At 46.4% G+C, this 19519-nt stretch overlaps 1 protein-coding gene across 2 annotated transcripts; it reads left to right on the top strand.

Moving 5' to 3' along the window:
- On the top strand, positions 11540–17823 carry LOC8067439 (protein NRT1/ PTR FAMILY 5.2). 2 transcript variants are annotated; one of them, XM_021451589.1, is made up of 4 exons: positions 11540–11793; positions 14696–14764; positions 15743–15960; positions 16075–17823. In XM_021451589.1, the coding sequence occupies exons 1-4, from the start codon at positions 11661–11663 to the stop codon at positions 17563–17565; spliced, it is 1911 nt and encodes a 636-aa protein (XP_021307264.1). In that variant the 5' UTR covers positions 11540–11660; the 3' UTR covers positions 17566–17823. The 2 variants fall into 2 exon arrangements, with proteins under 2 accessions (XP_021307264.1, XP_002467101.1); XM_002467056.2 differs by lacking the exon at positions 14696–14764.

The raw sequence follows: 19519 nt of genomic DNA, 5'->3' as shown, positions 1-19519 counted from the left end.
AGCAGTCGTGGACGGCGGGGAAGCCGTCGTCATCTTTGTTGTTCTCCTTGCTGCCAGCCTTCTCTTTCTTGGAGTCATCACGCGTATCTTTTTTGAACCCTAGACCGTCGAAATGCTTTCTCAGCATACGACAGTCCTTGAGCTTGTGGTTGGCGCCTCCCTTATGGTAAGGGCACGGCTCCTCCAACATCTTGTCAAAGATGCCTCCATCCGGAGGGCCTCGAGGCTTCTTTCGATCCATGGCGGCGACAAGGTTGTCATCGGAATCTTCCCGGTGGAACTGCCGCACTTTCTGCTTCTTTTTATTCTTCTTGAGGCCTCGACTGGGGGTCCCATCTTCGTCGACGGGCTGCTTGCCTTTTCTTCCTTCTGAGCTGAAGAAGGCGCCGACTGCCTCCTCCCCTGCCGCGTAGTTGGCTACTACGTCCATCAGCTCGTCGACGGTCTGAGGTCGATTGCGACCTAATTCCCGCACCAAGTCTCGACTGGTGGTGCCCGAGACAAATGCCAAGATGACGTCGTGGTCAGGGATGTGCGGCAGCTCAGTGCGCTGCTTCGAGAAGCGTCGAGCATACTCCCGAAGAGTTTCTCCTGACTTCTGCTTGCACTTGCTGAGGTCCCATGAGTTCCCTGGCCGTATGTAGGTCCCTTTGAAGTTACCCTCGAAGACTCTGACCAGATCAACCCAGTTCTGGATCTGATTGGCAGGGAGTTCCTCGAGCCATCGACGGGCGGTGTCGGAGAGGAAAAGGGGTAGCTGTGTGATGATGGCTCGATCATCACCTCGAGCGCCACCTAGCTGACAGGCCAGCCTGAAGTCGGCCAGCCACAACTCTGGTTTGGTCTCTCCATTGTACTTCGCGATGCTGGTCGGGGGTCGAAATGGATTGGGCAGGGGCGTGCTGCGGATCGCCCTGCTGAACACCCGTGGGCCTGGTGGCTCGGGGGCCACCCGGTCCTCGTCGCTGTCGTATCTCCCACCGCGATGCGCGCTATAACCGCGCTCTTCCGCGTCTCCGTGCCGGCGGCGTCGATTTTCTTTGATGTCGTGCCGCGCGTCGTGTCGACGTTGATTGTCAACAGGGAGGATGAGAGCAGTCTTTCTACCTCGAGGGGGAGGTTGTTGATGGACTGACACTTCCTCTTCGTTTAGAGGCTGTTCGTCGCGCTTCTCTGTGGCAGCTCCTCGTCGTCGAGACGCCGAACTTTCGGCTTGTTGAACCGCCACCACCTGGAGCAATGTCTGTACCTCATCTCGAATGCGTCGGGCCCGGGAATTCGACGGCTCTGGCATGTTACGTAGCAGCATCGTCGCTGCCACTACATTCTGGCCTACTCGAGGGAAACGGCTGACAGGTTGCTCTGGCTCTGCGTCGCCGACGATCTGTCGATGTACCTCTCGAGCGCGTCTGCGGACACTTCCGCCCGGCGGGTAGGGCAGGTCTTGCTCGAGGATTTGCTCGAGCAAGACGAGGCGCTCGCGGTCTTCGTCGAGCTTCATCTTGAGCTCCCGCAGCTGCGCGAGCTGCGCGGTTCTGTCTTCCTGAGGAGGGGGGTCGACCTGTCCGTCGTTCCCAGGCGTCATGGGGTCTTCTCGCGCCGCGGGGGCTCGACCACCCGCAGCAGCATCCCGTGTCTCGTCAGTAGTTTCTACCGCCCCGTCGATGTGATAGCATTCCCTCGTAGGGTCATAGCTATCTGTCTCGGAGTCGGAGTCCGATTCGGCGGCGTAGAAACACCCACGTCCTTCCTCCAGCAATCGTTGCCTGAGGGAGGTGATCGAGTATCGTCCGGGGCCTAGACGACGGAGGCCTTGTACTCGGGATAGGTCCGGCAGCTCGGACGCCGGCCGCCGCGCTTCAGAGCTACGTGGGAGGACCATTGGTCTTTCTACGTACGTCTGGGCGTTTGGGCATACCGCCCTGGCGAGCGACGCCGCGGCGTTGTCCAATCCGAACGGCATTGCCGCTCTTGGAGTGAACAACCCGTGTGGAAGTAGCCTAGCAGCGGTGGGGGAGAGCGCGCGAGACGCGTCCCCTCCCGTCGTCGCGCGGTGCTGAGTCGTCGCGCTTGTTGCTCCGTCACACGGTGCTGCCGACTTGTGGCCTACGTCCTGCCTCGCACGAGTTGTTGGTCGTGGTGAAGCAGAGGGGCCGCGGTGGTGCTGTCCGCGCCTCTTCTTAGGCGGGGAGGCGTGGTGGTGAGGGCGTCTTAGGGCCTTCAACCGTGCTGGCGTAACGCGGGCTCCTCCTGGTCCTTTGACTGAGAGCAAGATCATGTCGTAGCCGGAGCCCGTAGACATGAACTCGAGACTCCCAAACCAAATCACCGTGGAGCGCGGAAATGGCGAGGCAAGAGTAGCCATCCAGAAAGGAGTGGGAAATCGATGAAAAACACGCAGGACCCCTACCTGGCGCGCCAACTGTCGGTGTTTTCCCCCGGGGGGTCACACCAACGAGTAAATTTGTATGCGTGCTCCCTTTCCCGGATGGTGATGCAAGAAGACACAGAGATTTATCCTGGTTCGGGCAAGAGAAGGCCCTACGTCCAGCGGGGGGAGAGAGTTTGTATTATCTTGCACCTAAGTGCTTGTACAGGGGCGAATACAAGCGTGGTATGAAGTGTGGAGCTCTACTACGTATGAGCGTGGTCTTGTGTCGTGATCCCCCTGTTCTCTTCCTGAGTCCCTCCTTTTATAGTTCCAAGGAAGGACCTAGGGTACATGTATAGGTGTAGGAATTGGAGTCGATAGCAGCATGGAGCGCTGACCTACTCGAGGTTTCCGTACCGGCATGACCTCGAGCCGTCCCGTCTTAATAGCCTGGTGATGATCACGCGTGCCCCTGCATTCTGCTCTGCGCGCCGTCTTGGATTGGTTCGGCGGATGCACGCTTATATGGCTCGGCGGCAAATCCGGCGGAGCGGTTACGGCGTGGTCAGTCGACGCCCGACTCGTCTCCAGGAAGGAGCCTGGTGAAGTCGAGGGTCGGACGCCGTACGAGGTGTCGATATCTGGAGCGCTGACCTTGGGTGTCTCGAGGGGGTCCCGATTAGACGTTCCATCCTTGTTTCCCGCGTCCTGACACGCCCTGGGTCGTTCGGTGGGAAGGCTGCAAAAAGAACGATGGGACAGAAGCCTGTTCCCTATCACGCCTCCCGTGACCCGTGTGTTAGGTGGGGAAGCGTCAGGTGCATTAAATGCCCTGGCTCTCGTGCGCGCGTCAGGCGGCGGACAGTGTCCTTGCGCTCGACGCCTCTCGGTTCGCTCGAGCCCGCTTCCGTATTCGACGGCAGTTGCCGCTCGAGCCCTGACCGATTCGCTCGACGCTATTTCCGTCTTCGAGGCTGCGGCCGTCGATGGCCGCGCGTGTGTACGGATGGTCTCGTTATACGCATTGGTGAGGGTACCCCTTGTTGATACCCTCGACAATGTTATAGTGTCCATTTTGCAAAATGTTTTGAAACTAATTAAACAAGGTGTTGGTGCAAAAGCTGATCTGCAAACACAAAGGGCTAATATCCGATTCAAACGTTAAGGCGTGCCAGCCGATTTTTGACCTTACAATCAACAAAGGTGGTAAATCGAACACTTTGGTCACGACAACAGCGATGCGCCCGGATGTCACGGCCAAGAGGTGCTCACGCGGAACTTGAGAACACGCCGAGTTTAACTCGACGAATTCCTAAGAACTCGTAGTAAAAAGGAAAAAAAATATGACGAAGTCGTCGAAAAGTAGATGCTGGAATATGAGTAAAAACTTGTGTTTGATTGATTGATAGATTGATTCCCATTACATGGCCCTAGGGTCTACATTTATACCCTGCTCAAAGAGCTACAATCAGACACGACTAGGATTCGAATTCCAAATTACCCGGAACCTGTATACAAAACGAACTCTAACGACTAAGGAAAACATTAAACTATCCTTCCGTAACCGATTGGGATACTGCCACAAGTCAATCGGTAACCTCCACGCTTTTCTTCAGACTCATCGGCAGACTACCTGTCGCAGCCATCGGTAAACACCGGCACTGGTCATCGGCATGAACACATCACCATCCCTGGACTTAGTCATATTCAGTTGTTTCTCCATCGGTACCATCTTCCATCGGCAACTCCCCTGCAGACTGGTTACCACTGCTCTATCTGCCGATCTATATCCCATTAACTCCAAATGCGTACTAAAAGATACGTGTCCAAAAACGGTGTCAACACAAGGTCTAGTAATAACTTACTTTGTACAGAGCTAAATTTCAACGCTAGCTGCCTTTAGTTTCAACCTCATACACAAGGTACTAGACATGCGTGCGCGCGTCTACATGTTCATTTCATTTTTGAAAAGAAAAACAAAAAAAAGAAAGGTTTATTTTTACAACGGACATATGCAAGCAACAATTACGCTTGTACAAGATAGCTGATACCCCCGGAATCGTTCAAATGCATCTATCTAAAAACAACCCCACCAACCATTTGAAAACGGGCCGGTACTTGCTGCTGACAGGTTGTCGATATGCGAACACATATATAGCTTATTGATGTTACGCTTGCTTATAAAACTCTCCGTGTTATTTGAGCGATCCATCTTCTTCTTATACTTAGGCCTTGTTTAATTTCTAAAAAATTTTACAAAATTTTTCAGATTCTCCGTCACATCAAATCTTTAAACGTATGCATGAAGTATTAAATATAGACGAAAGTAAAAACTAATTACACAGTTTGGTCGGAATTGACAAGACGAATCTTTTGAGCCTAGTTAGTTCATGATTAGATAATATTTGTCAAATGCAAACAAAATTGGTACTATTCATATTTTGTAAAATATTTTGCAAGCAAACAAGGCCTTACATTATTGTTCGGTACTCCTACATGTATATATTCACTTGATATATAGCTCAACTGGTTAATAAGCTTCTCGTGGTAAGACATGTCCACTTTGAATTCTAAGTCTTTAACTCAATAGCTAGATAGATGAGGCGATATTTATAGCTATTTTATTCTTTTATTATTGGATAGACACAAGTATATAGCGAGATACATATGGTGATTTTATTATTGTGCTGGACAATTTGGATAACAAGAAACAAAATGATTTTGACAATTGCAGGTCGAAAACTTTTTTGCAGGTACTATTTAGGGGAACCCATTGGCTCCGGCAATGGGCAGGACTGCAGCGGCGTGACGTTCTAAAGGACCAGCTAATATTTGTTGGACAGTTTTTGAAAACATCAGCTCTGCATTTCTTTAGATCCAATGAATGGTTATCAACTAGGTTTATTGGTACTTCATAGTCAAAACTTTTCTTCGTGTTTTTCCTTACTGGTTTGGGTCCTTTGCCGGTCGATTGACCGACTTATGTAATAAATGGTCTGATTCTACCTTATGGTAGATGAAGCCGGATATAAACTATCCTTTATCTAAAAAAACATATGGTGATTTTATCTACTCCCTCAGTCCTAGAATGCAAGTCCTTTTGCAAGTCCTAAGGAACTGGAAAATTATATGCATTATCCCTATAAGGATGTCCTCAGTGGTTAACTATTTGGCTAGCTATTATAATGTGGACAGGTAAAAAGTAGGAGAAATAGTAGTCATTAGCGATGAGCTAATAACTTATCTATTTCATGTAGTTCAAAAATCTGAGAAAGTGACATGTGGGTCCATAAACATATATAAAATAGACTTTGCTCTTATTTCTCACCTTCACATAAGCTAGCTACGTAGTGAGCATCATTGCAGACGCTCTAAGCACATGAAAGGAATTGCATTAATTGTTATTGTAAAATGCCCACTACACACAAATGAACGACACAATGGAGGAGGCAAATATATGATAGGCCTGACTCTTTGCTGGAACTAGACTAGTTTACCTTAAAAACTAAAAACTTTTCAAGATTTCCTTCCCATCGAATCTTATAGCATATAATGAAGCACTAAATATAAACGAAAATAAAAACTAATTGTACAGTTTATCTGTAAATCACGAGATGAATTTTTTGAATCTAGTTAGTCCATGATTGGACATTGTCAAATAAAAAGGCAAGTACTACAATACCGAAAACCAAAAAGTTTTCATAACTAATAGCTGGTGTACCTATCAGAACTTTACAACAACTTTCATTTTGGGACAGATTTTGAACCTCACAACGACGTGCTTTCTAGGAGAGAAGGAGTATGTCAGAATATATGTAGATATAGGTAGATTATTAGAATGTATATGTGTCTACGGCTGGGGATAAGTGTATAAATACATGTATATAACCATCTGTGTTCGTGTTTTGAAAAAGAAAAGGAAAAGGAATTCATGCCAAAGGTTACTGTCATGTATCTAGTCAGAAGATCACTTCTTTTGACTAGGCCGCTTACTTATATACTCCATCCAGTTCCGCGTTCTCACTGCTGCTAGTGTACGGTACCTGTTGCTGTTCCCTACCGTCATACAAGCAGGACTATAAGCATGTAGCTTTCATCATCCTAGGCCTTGTTTAGTTCACCCAAAAATAAAAAAAATTAAGATTTCTCGTCACATCAAATATTACAGTATATGCATGAAGCATTAAATATAAATAAAAATAAAAACTAATTATATAGTTTGTCTGTAAATTGTAAAACGAATCTTTTAAGCCTAGTTACTTCATGATTGAATAATGTTTGTCGAATAAAAACGAAAGTATTATAGTATCAAAATCCAAAAAAAAATAGATCTAAACAAGGGCCTTAGCTCAATCAATTAAGTAACAGCTGAACCCGGTTTTATCTATGACGTGGATGAGATCGAGGATTGGAGCGAGCGAGAGTGGTCAATGCATGAAACCAGCCGCGACGGCGACCGTTGAAGAATCACAAGTGTTTTTTAGTGGCCGATTTGGACTTTGGTAGCACGTTTGGCAGGGGCATGCAAGCATCCACTTGGTTAATTATACTGAAATCACGCTCTGATTCCGGTAGTGGTACCGGTAGAGCAACCACACGTAGGAGTGTCCACTTGGTCACTGAATACTGATGACCAAGCCAGATTTTACTCTGCTAACCGATGAGTCCGGACCTACGAGATGTAGACGACGGAGGAGGAGGAGGATTATTTGGCGAGGGCGCGAGTTGGTCAATGCATCAAACCAGCTGCAACGCATCATCAGTAGTATAAGGCCTTGTTTAGTTGCATATATAGGCTACTCCCAGTTCCGTTGAAAAACAAGTGTTTTTAGCAGCCGCTCGCTGTGGGCTGCTCAGATTAGTCAGCTTGACCAGTCAGCCGTCGTGGGTAAGTACTCCTTGGTCGTTATAGTATTGCCTCTCGATTGCATGGATACCGTATCCTCGTATATCCAACTCCAAGCAGAGTAAATTATGCCCAACTGAACATGCCGAGACGCCTGCCCGTCAACGTGATAGCAGCACAAAAGCACCGCGAAGCTGAATACCCTATTGAATGGTGGGTGTGTGGGTGTGTTATTTTTCCCGTTTACTAGGTGGGTGGGTCAGTCAGATATTCTTGGTATGGAACTCAAAGACGGAGAATCTTGCGGCATGGCCAAAAAGCTCGTGCGCTGGGAAGTCTTCGTAATCCGGAGTGATGCAATGCAACCTGCAAGCCTGGGCAACTGAGCGAGCCTTACTTGTTTGGACTTGTTTGTTTACTCGTGCGTGCGGGTGCGGGTGCGGGTGCGGCTCCCGTCGCCCGGCGTGGAAAGAAACGGGATCGATCCAGCTGAGCCTGAGCTGCATGCCGGTGTGACGCGACGCGATCGAAAAAGGCGCGGACGGATTCGGCGACGCTCGAGCGCGACTTCCCCGACCCGGCGGTGTGTGTGCACGCGTGTGACGCCGCCTTTGCCGCGGTCGATCGCAATTCGCGAACCGATTCTACTTCTTCGGCAACGTTTGCACGACAGCGACAGTCACTGTTGTTGCCTTTAATTTGACACTACTAGCCTATATTTTAGTGGTTTTTTCTGAGAAAGTATGTATCCGTGTATCCGATATGTATTGTATCGGATATCCGTACCTATACTCGTGTAACGTAGCTACTAGCTACGCTATACTTACAGCTTCTCTGCTCATGTAAAACCGCTTCAATTCCTCTCCGATCTCCATATATATATATATGGGGGGTGTCAGTGTGTCACTGGATTGGATCGACCGAAGGAATCCACGTGTCGCTGAAGCTTGCCAGAGTTTAGTATAGGTGCCCGTAGATTCCTCCACAGAACCGATTTTAGCAAGGCTTGTGTGACGGACGCTGAGACAAGCAAAGATGTCCATTCTTGTTCGTTATTACCAAGTTTCATCACTTTGGCCACCTAAATAATAGTATAATTGTCCCTAGTATATATGCACAAAATAACATGAATAGTCTCCACATATTTACAATATAAATTGAGTTTAGCACCATGAAGGAAGGTTGTGAGTTGACAAGTCTTGCGCCTGGATGGAGGAGCAGGTAACACGGTTGAACCTACTACGACGTCGTGGACTTGTTGTATACTTGACTCCACCCAACTGTGCAAGCGCATGAGTACAGGAGTACTGTACTGGTAATTTTGCTTCACGGTGAAACATAGATATACCACCAACACACGAACAGAGTCGGGACCGGGGTGTATTCCAATTCGCATCCCCAGAGTGGACGTGCCGCGAAACGGGCGCTGATTTCTTCTCTAGCTGCTAGCTTGCTGGAATCTAAATCCTGGCGACTCATCTTTTTGTCCCATGTGCGTGGACGAACCTAGGGCAAAACGCACTTACGTGTCTACGGCACGGGCCGCATGCAGCAATCGACACGAGATACGGCTCGCAGTCCCGCAGCTGGCCTGGTTTCCCACGGGAGCACGCCGGCGAGAGGCTTTGGACGACGACGGAGTGCGTGGGCACGCACGCGTGCGCGCGCGCGGCCGCCGTCGCGCAAGCAACTGTCCGTGATGCCGAGAGAAACTAAAGGGACGACCGTGACGGTGAGGATGGCTGGAGACGACGCATGGCTGGCGGCGCGCGATTCCATCCGGAGGCTCATGCAGCTTTGTTGCACGCCCGCAACACTTGCGGCAAAGTCGCTTTGATATGTATACCTTTTCGTCGATTTTAATTTTTTTTTTAGACTTGTTATTTGACAGTTTATTTTATTTAAAATTTATGTATAAATATTATTTATTTTATTAATAAAAATATTTTAGCAATGATTTATTTATTTTTAATATTTATGTAAAAAATTAAATAAAATTAACAGTTAAATAAGAAATTTATAAAAGTTAAAAATGACATTTTAAATGGGATGAAAAAAGTAGAAAAAAAAAGAAAAAGAAAGAGGAAGACTTGTGGCAGGCAGGCATCTAAATTCGAGACGAAGATGTGTGGCATGAGCGAGCCTTTTGGGGTGGGAGCGCCCCACATTTGTATCTTTTTGCTCGCATCGTACTTTTGCCACCGAGCTCTTTTTAAGCACCAACGGTACCTAAACTAGCCGAGTAGTAGCCGTAGATCGCTGAGGTTCCGATCCCTCACTCACTTTAATTGCCTTCGTATACTAAAATGACGGTCGTTTTGGCCAAGTAGACGACGTTGATTTTTAAAGATAACATGTACGTAGACGACGTTGATGGGATTGGGATCGGTCATCCTTGTTGAGTGAACGGCTGCGCTGTTTGAGATCGGCGTGCGTGCCCGGCCATTTGTCCATTTGGGGGCCTAAACGGGGACCCGACTGGCTGACTTAGACGTGCACGTTGCTGTAATAGACTCCACGTGGGAGCGTGCGCGCCTTTTTGGCAGCTGTGTCCCAATCCTGAGGAACCGGCCACTCGTGGTCATAGATCAGCCTGGGTTCGGTTCCTGGGTTGTGTTCTTCGGTTTTTGACGGTTCTAGGAATCGATCGGTTCTTCACAAATTTTGGAACCGAGCAAAATCGGTTTCGGTTAGTTCGGTTCGGTTCCGGTTCCGACCGAACTAACTGAAAATTTACACAAGCATAAAAAAAGAATAGAAAAATAGGGAAAAAACATTTTTTAAAAAGCAAGATGTCGTTATTTTAAAAAATGTGAGGATGTGAGGCTATGAGAAAGTGTCATTCACCTTTTATATTTAGGGTTAAGGTGGTATTAGGCCTATATGTTGTAAGGTTTATTAGGCTTGTTTTATGAATTTCGGTTTTTTCGGTTAATTCGGTTCATGAGAACTGAGAACCGAACAGCTAACCGAAATTTTCGGTTTCGGTTATTTCGGTTTCGGTTTCCGTTATTTCGGTTTCGGTTTCGGTTCTCGGTTATTTTTGCCTAGGCTTAGTCATAGATAGCCATGCACCTTAGGGCGTCTTTTAACAACCAATACTCGCTATTTAGTTCACTATTATGATATAAACATAAAAAAATAGAATGAAAAATAGTATGAACAAACAGCTAATCTATTTTCGTAGTTTAAGAATCTTAGAGAGAAACATGCGAGACCAATAACACATATAAAAAAATAAAAATATATAAGATATAGTCTTTGCTTTTATTTCTCAGCTCTACGTAAACTAGCTATATGACTAACATAATTGCAAATGCCCTAATATAAACGCTTTGTTGTTGGTGGTAGTCCCCAGGATTAATTTGTCGTAAGTTATTAAAAAAGATTATTTTGTCGACATCGTTTCTTCATAGTAGTATTAACTATCTATGTCTGAAAACGATATGCTGCTCAAGCGATGACGCCGCCACGTCCCAAACTACGCTCGCTAGGTGCCTTCGTCTGCTGGTCGGCCGGAGTAGAAAACAGGCCTTTGTTTGAAACGCGGTACTGGAGAACCCAATGAGGATTGATTTTTCACATTTAGTACTCTTTTTTTAAAAGAAAATCCGGATTGGTTGTATTAATAAGAAGACAAGAGTTTTACGCAACTCATTCCTACTGTAGTAGATAATTTGAGATTACAGAGGGTGGGGGGGGGGGGGGGGATTTATGCACTACTAGATAGCAACAAGAGCACCGATACTGTCTTCTTCTTCTTCTTCTTCGGCCTTGTTTAGTTTACCCCGAAATTCAAAAAGTTTTTCAAGATTTTCCGTCACATCGAATCTTGTGGCACATGCATGAACCATTAAATATAGACGAAAACAAAAACTAATTACACAGTTTGTCTGTAAATCGCGAGACGAATCTTTTGATTCTAGTTAGTTCATGGTTGGACAATATTTGTCAAATAAAAACGAAAATGCTACAGTAGCGAAATCCGAAAATTTTTCGGAACTAAACAAGGCCTTCTTCTTTTTTTGCTCCAGCAGACTTCCACATGGGGTCTTCATCGTGTATTTGAGACATGTATTCTGCCGACTTCATCATGTACATTTTACATGTTGCGTTGATTCATTGAATTGATCTTTCAGCTTCAAACTCACATCACATCCCATCTTAGAACAGAGGAAACATGTCTAATGAACCCATTATAAATAAATGATGAAGTCAACAAAAAACATGAATGAAAACTCAAAAGTCTACAGTTCCAGTCCACTCGGGCCTCTCTACTTGTTGACCGGGTGGAGGACCGGGCTTATAAATGGGCGCTTACAGAGCTAGAGCGGCCTGGAGGCTGGAGCTGGAACCGTAGTGTACCTGTCATACCCATCCATCTGAGTCGTCTGAGGTCTCGGCTCGGAGAGGAGAGGCCACGACCACCACCCACCCACCCATATGGCGGAGAGGCTAGAGGCGGCGGCGCCGGCCGCTGCCGACGAGTACACGCAGGACGGCACGGTGGACCTCCATGGCAACCCGGTGCTCCGCTCCAAGCGAGGAGGGTGGAAAGCCTGCGGCTTCGTCGTAGGTACGCAAGCAGCTAGCGACCCCTACATATCACGAATTCATCCTTATACTCCTGCCATGGTTTGTGTTTTCTCGAGCTCCTCAAAGCTAAGCTAGCTAATTATTAGCGGTAGAGAGCTAGCTCGGCCTTCAACTCAACACACCCCTGCCTGTCAAGCTAGCTAACACACGTATCTATTTCATGTTTGAAAAGAACATTATATTATCGGGTTATTCTACGGTAAAAGTAGCTTCGCAACAAGAAAGAAATAAACCAAAAGGCTCTGTTTTTCCTCACCCACTAATTTAAACCAGGCTTGGTCTGGGTAAACAAACACTGAACAGGCTAATGTTAAAGTACTAGCACAGGGCTTGTAGTTTAGCTCTGGCGGCCACATGCACATCATGACAGAAAATTAGGGCCCTGACGGTTGGTGGGAATAGGACCGATGGTAGGCATCAGTCTGGTGGCACCGCGCTGAAGCCAAAACTTTGGTTTTTAGATTTGGTTATCCACCATCCAAACACACCCTTGGTTGGCTTTGGATCTTCACTGATTGGGCACTTGGGCGATTCCAATCCTAGCTGCTGCCTTCCGACCAGTACTTCTTGCAGCTCATCCGTAGTATGTTCCCTTGGCTGATGAGCCATGGTTGAAAGTAGATTTCGCAGATAAAATCTTAAGCGAGCATGAGAGTTTCTCCAATTCACCTCCGTCCACCGCTGCCTGCAACAGTCTCTTCATTTCAAGCGGCAGCGCCCATGGTGGTCGGCGGAGCACGCCATGTGAGCATGAGAGTTTCTCCATATGGATGCCGAGCCAGACTACATCACAGATGTAGCGCTGGCACACTGGGAGTGTCTGTCTCCAAGCAAGCTGAGCTGAGGCAGCGTATATACTACCATAGCATACTAGTAGGAAATGAAATGTCACATATAGATAGTTCAGGCCCACTGAACTTGTTAGGCCTTGTTTAGTTTCAAATTTTTTGGGAAATCGACATTGTAGCACTTTCGTTTGTATTTGACAAATATTGTCTAATCATGGACTAACTAGGCTTAAAAGATTTGTCTCGTCAATTTCGACTAAACTGTATAATTAGTTTTTATTTTCGTCTATATTTAATACTCCATGCATACGTCTAAAGATTCGATATGACAGAGAATCTGAAAAATTTTGGGAACTAAACAAGGCCTTACTACAAAACAATGCAATTATAGATGCATTCTTGATTAAAGTATCTAAAGTTTAACCAAATATATATATGTAAAACTAGTAATATTTATGACAACAAATAAGTATATAACATGAAAATATATCTCATGATAAATCTAATATACTTATCTCATATTATATATATATATATATATATATATATATATATATATATATATATATATATATATATATATATATATATATAATTAGTCAAGCTTAAGATACTTTAAACATATGTGAATAAGAAAGGCCATTGTTTAGTACTTCTTGCTTATCATTGAACTAAAAGATTCTCCGAGTGTATTAGCAGCTTGCAGCGAATAATCGCCATATAATTTCTTTAGTTCTTTCTTATCGTTGAACTAAAAGATTCTCAAGAGTGTATTAGCAGCTTGCCCCCGAATAATCTGTGTACGTCGACACATGGGCAAAGAAAATGATGCCCCTTCTTTTTTGGAACTGTGGCAACAAACAACAGTGTCCTACCCCCATGCAGGCTTGATTCTTCTCAAGCTTGCTGAGGAAAAGCACAGGTAACTGCTGGGGAATTGAGGGATGCTTGTCCTGTCACCAAGCGTTTGGAACTATTAGCCTTGTACCAATCGAGGGAGGCTTTGCCGTGCTTCCATCAGATTTCGACTTTTGGGCCTTGTTTAGTTCACCCCAAAAAGCAAAAAGTTTTCAAGATTCCCCGTCACATCGAATCTTGTGGCACATGCATGAACCATTAAACATAGACGAAAGCAAAAACTAATTACACAGTTTAGCTGGAAATCGCGAGACGAATCTTTTGATCCTAGTTAGTCCATAATTGAATAATATTTGTCACAAACAAACGAAAGTGCTACAGTACCGAAATCCGAAATCTTTTCGGAACTAAACAAGGCCCAAGGCTATGACAACGAAGGCACGTTGTGTTCTGTTTGTCCATTTCCAATTATTTTCAGACATGTGGATGTCGTGTGCGTCTGTCATAGGCTAGGTTGCTATTTGGATACAGTATATATATGCGGGGAAAGAAAGGGTTAGAGACCAACACGAAATCTCTTTTAACAATTGTGAGGCTGAGTCATACGGCCGTTCAGTGATTTTGTCGTCAAATTTAACTAGTACCCCCTCCGTCTAAAAGAAATCTTCCAGAAGTTAACTAATCTTAACTTTAACTATATTTATAAAAAATGATATTAATATTTGTATCTTTAAATAAATTTACTATAAACATGTATAACGTGATTGATCTAATGATGTTTATTTTTACCATAAATATTAATTTTTTTGTTATATATTTTGTTAAAGTTAATATTATTTGACACCTAGAAATACGAGATAGGGAGAAGAAAGTACAGTAGGAGTATCTTTTTGGGGAATATATCTAGTGCAAACCACAACCTCCGCGAAAACCTGTGCAAACCATGGCAAAAAAGTCATCTAAATTCACCAAAAAAATCACACATGTAGATGATATGATGATACACAACCTTGTATAATATCTTATCCAAACTCAAATTTGTTTGTGAGATATAAAAATAACAAATTTCTAGCAAATCCTGTGGACACCTTTCTAGCTTGAAATTTGTTATTTTTATATCTCACAAACAAAGTTGATTTTGGACAAGATATTTTACAATGTTGTGTATCATCAAATCATCTACATGTGTGATTTTTTTGATGAATTTAGACAACTTTTTTGCTATGGTTTGCATAGGTTTTCACAGAGGTTGTGGTTTGCACGGAAGATGTCGGCTAAGGCAGGGTCCAGCTACGGGAAGAAAAAGTAGTATGCAATCTCTTTTGCATGCCATCGCTTTCGTATGTGTCGTCGAGTTTTGCTGGGCCTTGTTTAGGCCTTGTTAAGTTCGTAAAAATTTTCAAGATTTCTCGTCACATCGAATCTTTGGTTGCATACATGGAGTATTAAATATAAATAAAAATAAAAACTAATTGCACAGTTTACCTGTAATTTGTGAGATGAATCTTTTGAGCCTAGTTACTCTATGATTGGACAATGTTTGTCAAATAAAAATGAAAGTGCTACAGTAGCCAAAAACAAAAATTTTTGCAAACTAAACAAGGCCTTTCGAAAAGTGAAAAGTTTTCGGTACTGTAGCATTTTCGTTTGTTTGTGACAAATATTATCTAATCATGGACTAACTAGGATTAAAAGATTCGTCTCGTGATTTACAGTTAAACTGTGTAATTAGTTTTTGTTTTCGTCTATATTTAATGTTTCATGCATGTGCTACAAGATTCGATGTGACGAGAAATCTTGAAAACTTTTTGGTTTTCAGGGTGGCCCTAGTTTGCCGATCCCTTCTTGTTGTGTGCAGAGTAATCAAATGCAAACAGTAGAGAGAGACAGAGAGATAAATAAATAAATAAATAAATAAATAAATAAATAAATAAATAAATAAATAAATAAAATAAAGCAAGAGGTCTGTCTAACCAGAAACTCTGCTTCAAAGTTATATTATAAACATATCGCACTTAACATGTACTCCTATTTGAAATTATATGTGCATGTGGTTGCATTTGAAGTACTAGTATGTAGTTATATGTGCATGCTGCATTTGAATATCGCACTCGACATGTACTAGTATGTAGTATATGTGTGTGTGCATGGTGCATTTGAATATCGCACTTGACATGTACTAGCATGTAGTTATATGTGCATGGTGCATTTGAAACAGAGCCTCCACATACTATACTTGTATATCTGATTTCTTGTCTTGGAATTGCGCACGTACATACGCAGTGTACGAGGTCTTCGAGCGGATGGCGTACTACGGCATCTCGTCCAACCTGGTGCTGTACCTGACGAAGAAGCTGCACCAGGGCGTCGTGCCGTCCGCGAACAACGTCACCAACTGGGTCGGCACCATCTGGATGACGCCCATCATCGGCGCCTACATCGCCGACGCGCACCTCGGCCGCTACCGGACCTTCATGATCGCCTCCGTCATCTACCTCTGCGTGAGTCGCCGCCTCGTCGGTCGGCGTTTTGCTTGTCTCCATATATCTCCAGGAAGTTTGTTTGTGCTGAACTTCTGACTCTGTTTCCGTACGGTACGTGTGACCATTTCGCAGGGCATGATCCTGCTGACGCTGGCGGTGTCGCTGCCGGCGCTGCGTCCGCCCAAATGCGGCCCCAACACGGCGGACCCCAACTGCGTGCAGCAGGCGACGAGCGCGCAGCTGGGCGTCTTCTTCCTGGCCCTGTACACCCTCGCCGTGGGCACGGGCGGCACCAAGCCCAACATCTCCACCATCGGCGCGGACCAGTTCGACGACACCCACCCGAGGGAGCGCAGCCACAAGCTCTCCTTCTTCAACTGGTGGATGTTCAGCATCTTCTTCGGCACGCTCTTCGCCAACACCGTGCTCGTCTACATCCAGGACAACGTCGGCTGGACCGTCGGCTACGCGCTGCCCACGTTCGGCCTCGCCGTCTCCATCGCCATCTTCACCGCCGGCACGCCATTCTACCGCCACAAGCCCACCTCCGAGAGCCCCTTCGCCAAGATGGCCAGGGTCATCGTCGCGTCCGCCAGGAAGCTGGCCGTGTCCGTGCCCGTCGACCCGCGCGACCTGCACGAGCTCGACGACGAGTACTACGCCAAGAAGAAAGCGGTGCCGCTCCCGCACACGCACAACCTGACCGTCCTGAGCAAGGCGGCGGTGAAGACGACGACCGGCGGTGAGAAAGAAGGCCGGTGGTCGCTCAGCACGGTGACGCAGGTGGAGGAGACGAAGCAGATGCTCAAGATGCTCCCCGTGCTGGCCATCACGTTCGTTCCCAGCGCGATGATGGCGCAGATCAACACGCTGTTCGTGAAGCAGGGCACGACGCTGGAGCGTCACATCGGCCGCCGCTTCGAGATCCCGCCGGCGAGCCTCCAGGGGTTCGTGACCATCTCCATGCTGGTCGCCGTCGTGCTGTACGACCGCGTCTTCATGCCGTTCGCGCGCCGGATCACGGGGAACCCGCGCGGCATCTCGCTGCTGCAGCGCATGGGCGTGGGGCTCGTCATCCACATCGTCATCATGGGCATCGCGTCGGCGACGGAGCGGCACCGCCTGGCGGTGGCGCACGAGCACGGGCTCTACGACAGCAAGAACACCACCACCCCGCTCACCATCTTCGTGCTGCTCCCGCAGTTCGTGCTCATGGGCGTCGCCGACGCGTTCCTGGAGGTGGCCAAGATCGAGTTCTTCTACGACCAGGCGCCCGAGGGCATGAAGAGCCTCGGCACGTCGTACGCCATGACCAGCCTCGGCATCGGCAACTTCCTCAGCAGCGCGCTGCTGTCGGCAGTGTCGCACATCACGGAGCGCCACGGCAGGACCGGGTGGATCATCAACAACCTCAACGCCTCGCGGCTCGACAAGTACTACGCCTTCTTCGCCATTCTCAACTGCGCCAACCTCGCCGCCTTCTTCTTCGTCTGCCGGTTCTACGTGTACAACGCCGAGGTATCCCGCGTCGTCGACGTCGACTCCGGGAGCACCAAGCAGAAGCAGCGGGAAGTGGCAATGCAGGCGCCGGCGTCCGTGGGCGCAGTGGAGGTGGCCCTATAGGTGTAGTAGTGTTCCATTACAAATGTAGCTGTCATACACACTCATACAGCATACTCACGTGATAACATGAAGCTCTGCGTGTACATTGCGGTAATCTCTCTGCATGAACATGCATTGGATGTGATGAACAAGAACTTGACGTTACGTTGCTTGGAGTTGTAATCCTACCTCCTAGCATCTTGGGCCATTCCAGCAATGGAAGCTTGAATGGCAGAAATGCGGAATCGTAGCACAAACCTCTTGAATCTTGACGGGAAAGCTAGATATTCAGTCGATAACTCGATATGTTCTGTCATTCTTTGCACTCGCGATATAGAGTAGTGATGAGAAGCTAAGCTAAGAGCATCTCCACCAATTTGATGTATAAGTGATTTTCTTTTCCAATAACCAGCGATAAAATAAATTGAAGGAGAAGAAAAAAACAAGCTCTACTAACAGATCCCCTTTCCAATCTTTTTATCCTGAACCTTCCATCAATCCCTCGAAGAAAGGGGAGGGCAAATAAATCGCCTCTCCCTTTCCCTTCCCCTTTCCCTCTTCATGCCTAGCACACGCATAGAGAGAGCAGGTCTCATTGCCGTGGCGACCCACCGCCCTTGTGCCAAGGCGATGTGCCGGCCAGGCAACCATGCCACTATTGCGCGAGCGAGCGCACATGCGACTACTGGGTGAGCGGGCTGCAATCGCCACACCAATGCAGAGTGGGCGGGGGCCGAGGGCCAATGGCCACGCTGCGCTAGCCATGTTGCCGCTGGAACTACGTCGGGCGAGCATGCTGCCACAGCAGAGCCAAGTCTTCGTCCCCACGCTGGGCTACTGCACCGCTCTTGGCCGCGCTATGCCTTGTGTGCTCAATGCATAGCACGAGGACAATGATAAGAAATAATGAAGAGAGATCAATTTTTATCTTGAGTGTCTAACAGGTGGGTCCCTCACACTATAGGGTTTTCTCTTTCTTTTACAATGCACCTCTCCTAAAACCTAAAAACTTGTTTTTTCATCCTCTGTACAAGATTTCAAAGGGAAAAGGAAAATGTGATCTAGTAGAATTGCTCTAAGGATACAACATAGTTGTTGTGTTACGGAAAATTTGCCACCTTCTCGTGTTACTAACGCGGTCAACAAAGTTTTTTGTATAATTTCAAGACTACTCCAAATGGCATTTGGGCCCGAATAGGGATAGAGTAGTCGAATCAAACATCATTGTGTGTCGTTCCACTATCACCCTTGTTTTGTTCCTTGAGAGGCTTGGGCCAGACGTGTCGCATAGTGGCTTGCTCTTGGCGCTTGGCAATTAATCTTGAGATGGGAGGGATTGAAGGGGGTAAAGGAGGATTTTGATTTGTAAAGGGCTTCAATCCATTTCAGCGTCCTTGGGTTTATGATCAAATGAACAAGCTCTAAGGGTAAATATAAAGATCGTGGCCTCTACGAAGAGGTACCCGTTATGATGTTCTAGTGATATAGTTTGTCATGATACCTTGCCTTTTAACCTACATAGTCACACGTGAGTTTAGTTGAGGGCAGACACAAGGGCATAAGCCCTTGAGTCTAGTTACTCGTCCATACGGTTCCAATGAGCACTCCAAAGATCATGGTCACATGTTCAAAGTGGGAATGCTTGGTCCATTTTGCTTTGCCCTTGGTCAAGTGGCGAGGGACTCATTCTGACCTGTATGATGTAGGGCCCCTTCTTCCCTGGAGTAGTGCATGGCCTTTTCTGCTCTAGAATGGTCCCTAATTTGTTAATAGTAATATTAGCTATAAACTTTCTTTTCCCAATTAGCTTTGGACTTTTGTTCTCCTTTTGTGCAATCTTAGAATTCTAGCTATCTCCATAGCAAGCTTTGCTTTTGTATTAAAAAAACAAGATTTGTTGGCAAGTTGGATTACTCTTGGCATGCTTGTATATAAAAATCTGGCTAAACTTTAAACTTGAAGCTTAAGACATTAA

The sequence above is a fragment of the Sorghum bicolor genome, chromosome 1 (assembly GCF_000003195.3).
Source record: "Sorghum bicolor cultivar BTx623 chromosome 1, Sorghum_bicolor_NCBIv3, whole genome shotgun sequence".
Taxonomy (NCBI): domain Eukaryota; kingdom Viridiplantae; phylum Streptophyta; class Magnoliopsida; order Poales; family Poaceae; genus Sorghum; species Sorghum bicolor.
This window is presented reverse-complemented; position numbering and strand designations above follow the sequence as displayed.

Excerpts from the sequence above, each read along its gene's own strand:
- LOC8067439 (XM_021451589.1), top strand. The coding sequence starts at position 11,661 with ATGGCGGAGAGGCTAGAGGCGGCGGCGCCGGCCGCTGCCGACGAGTAC. Across the intron at positions 11,794-14,695 it reads AGCCTGCGGCTTCGTCGTAG|GTTTTCACAGAGGTTGTGGT; the intron begins GTACGCAAGCAG and ends TGGTTTGCATAG. Across the intron at positions 14,765-15,742 it reads TCCAGCTACGGGAAGAAAAA|TGTACGAGGTCTTCGAGCGG; the intron begins GTAGTATGCAAT and ends GTACATACGCAG.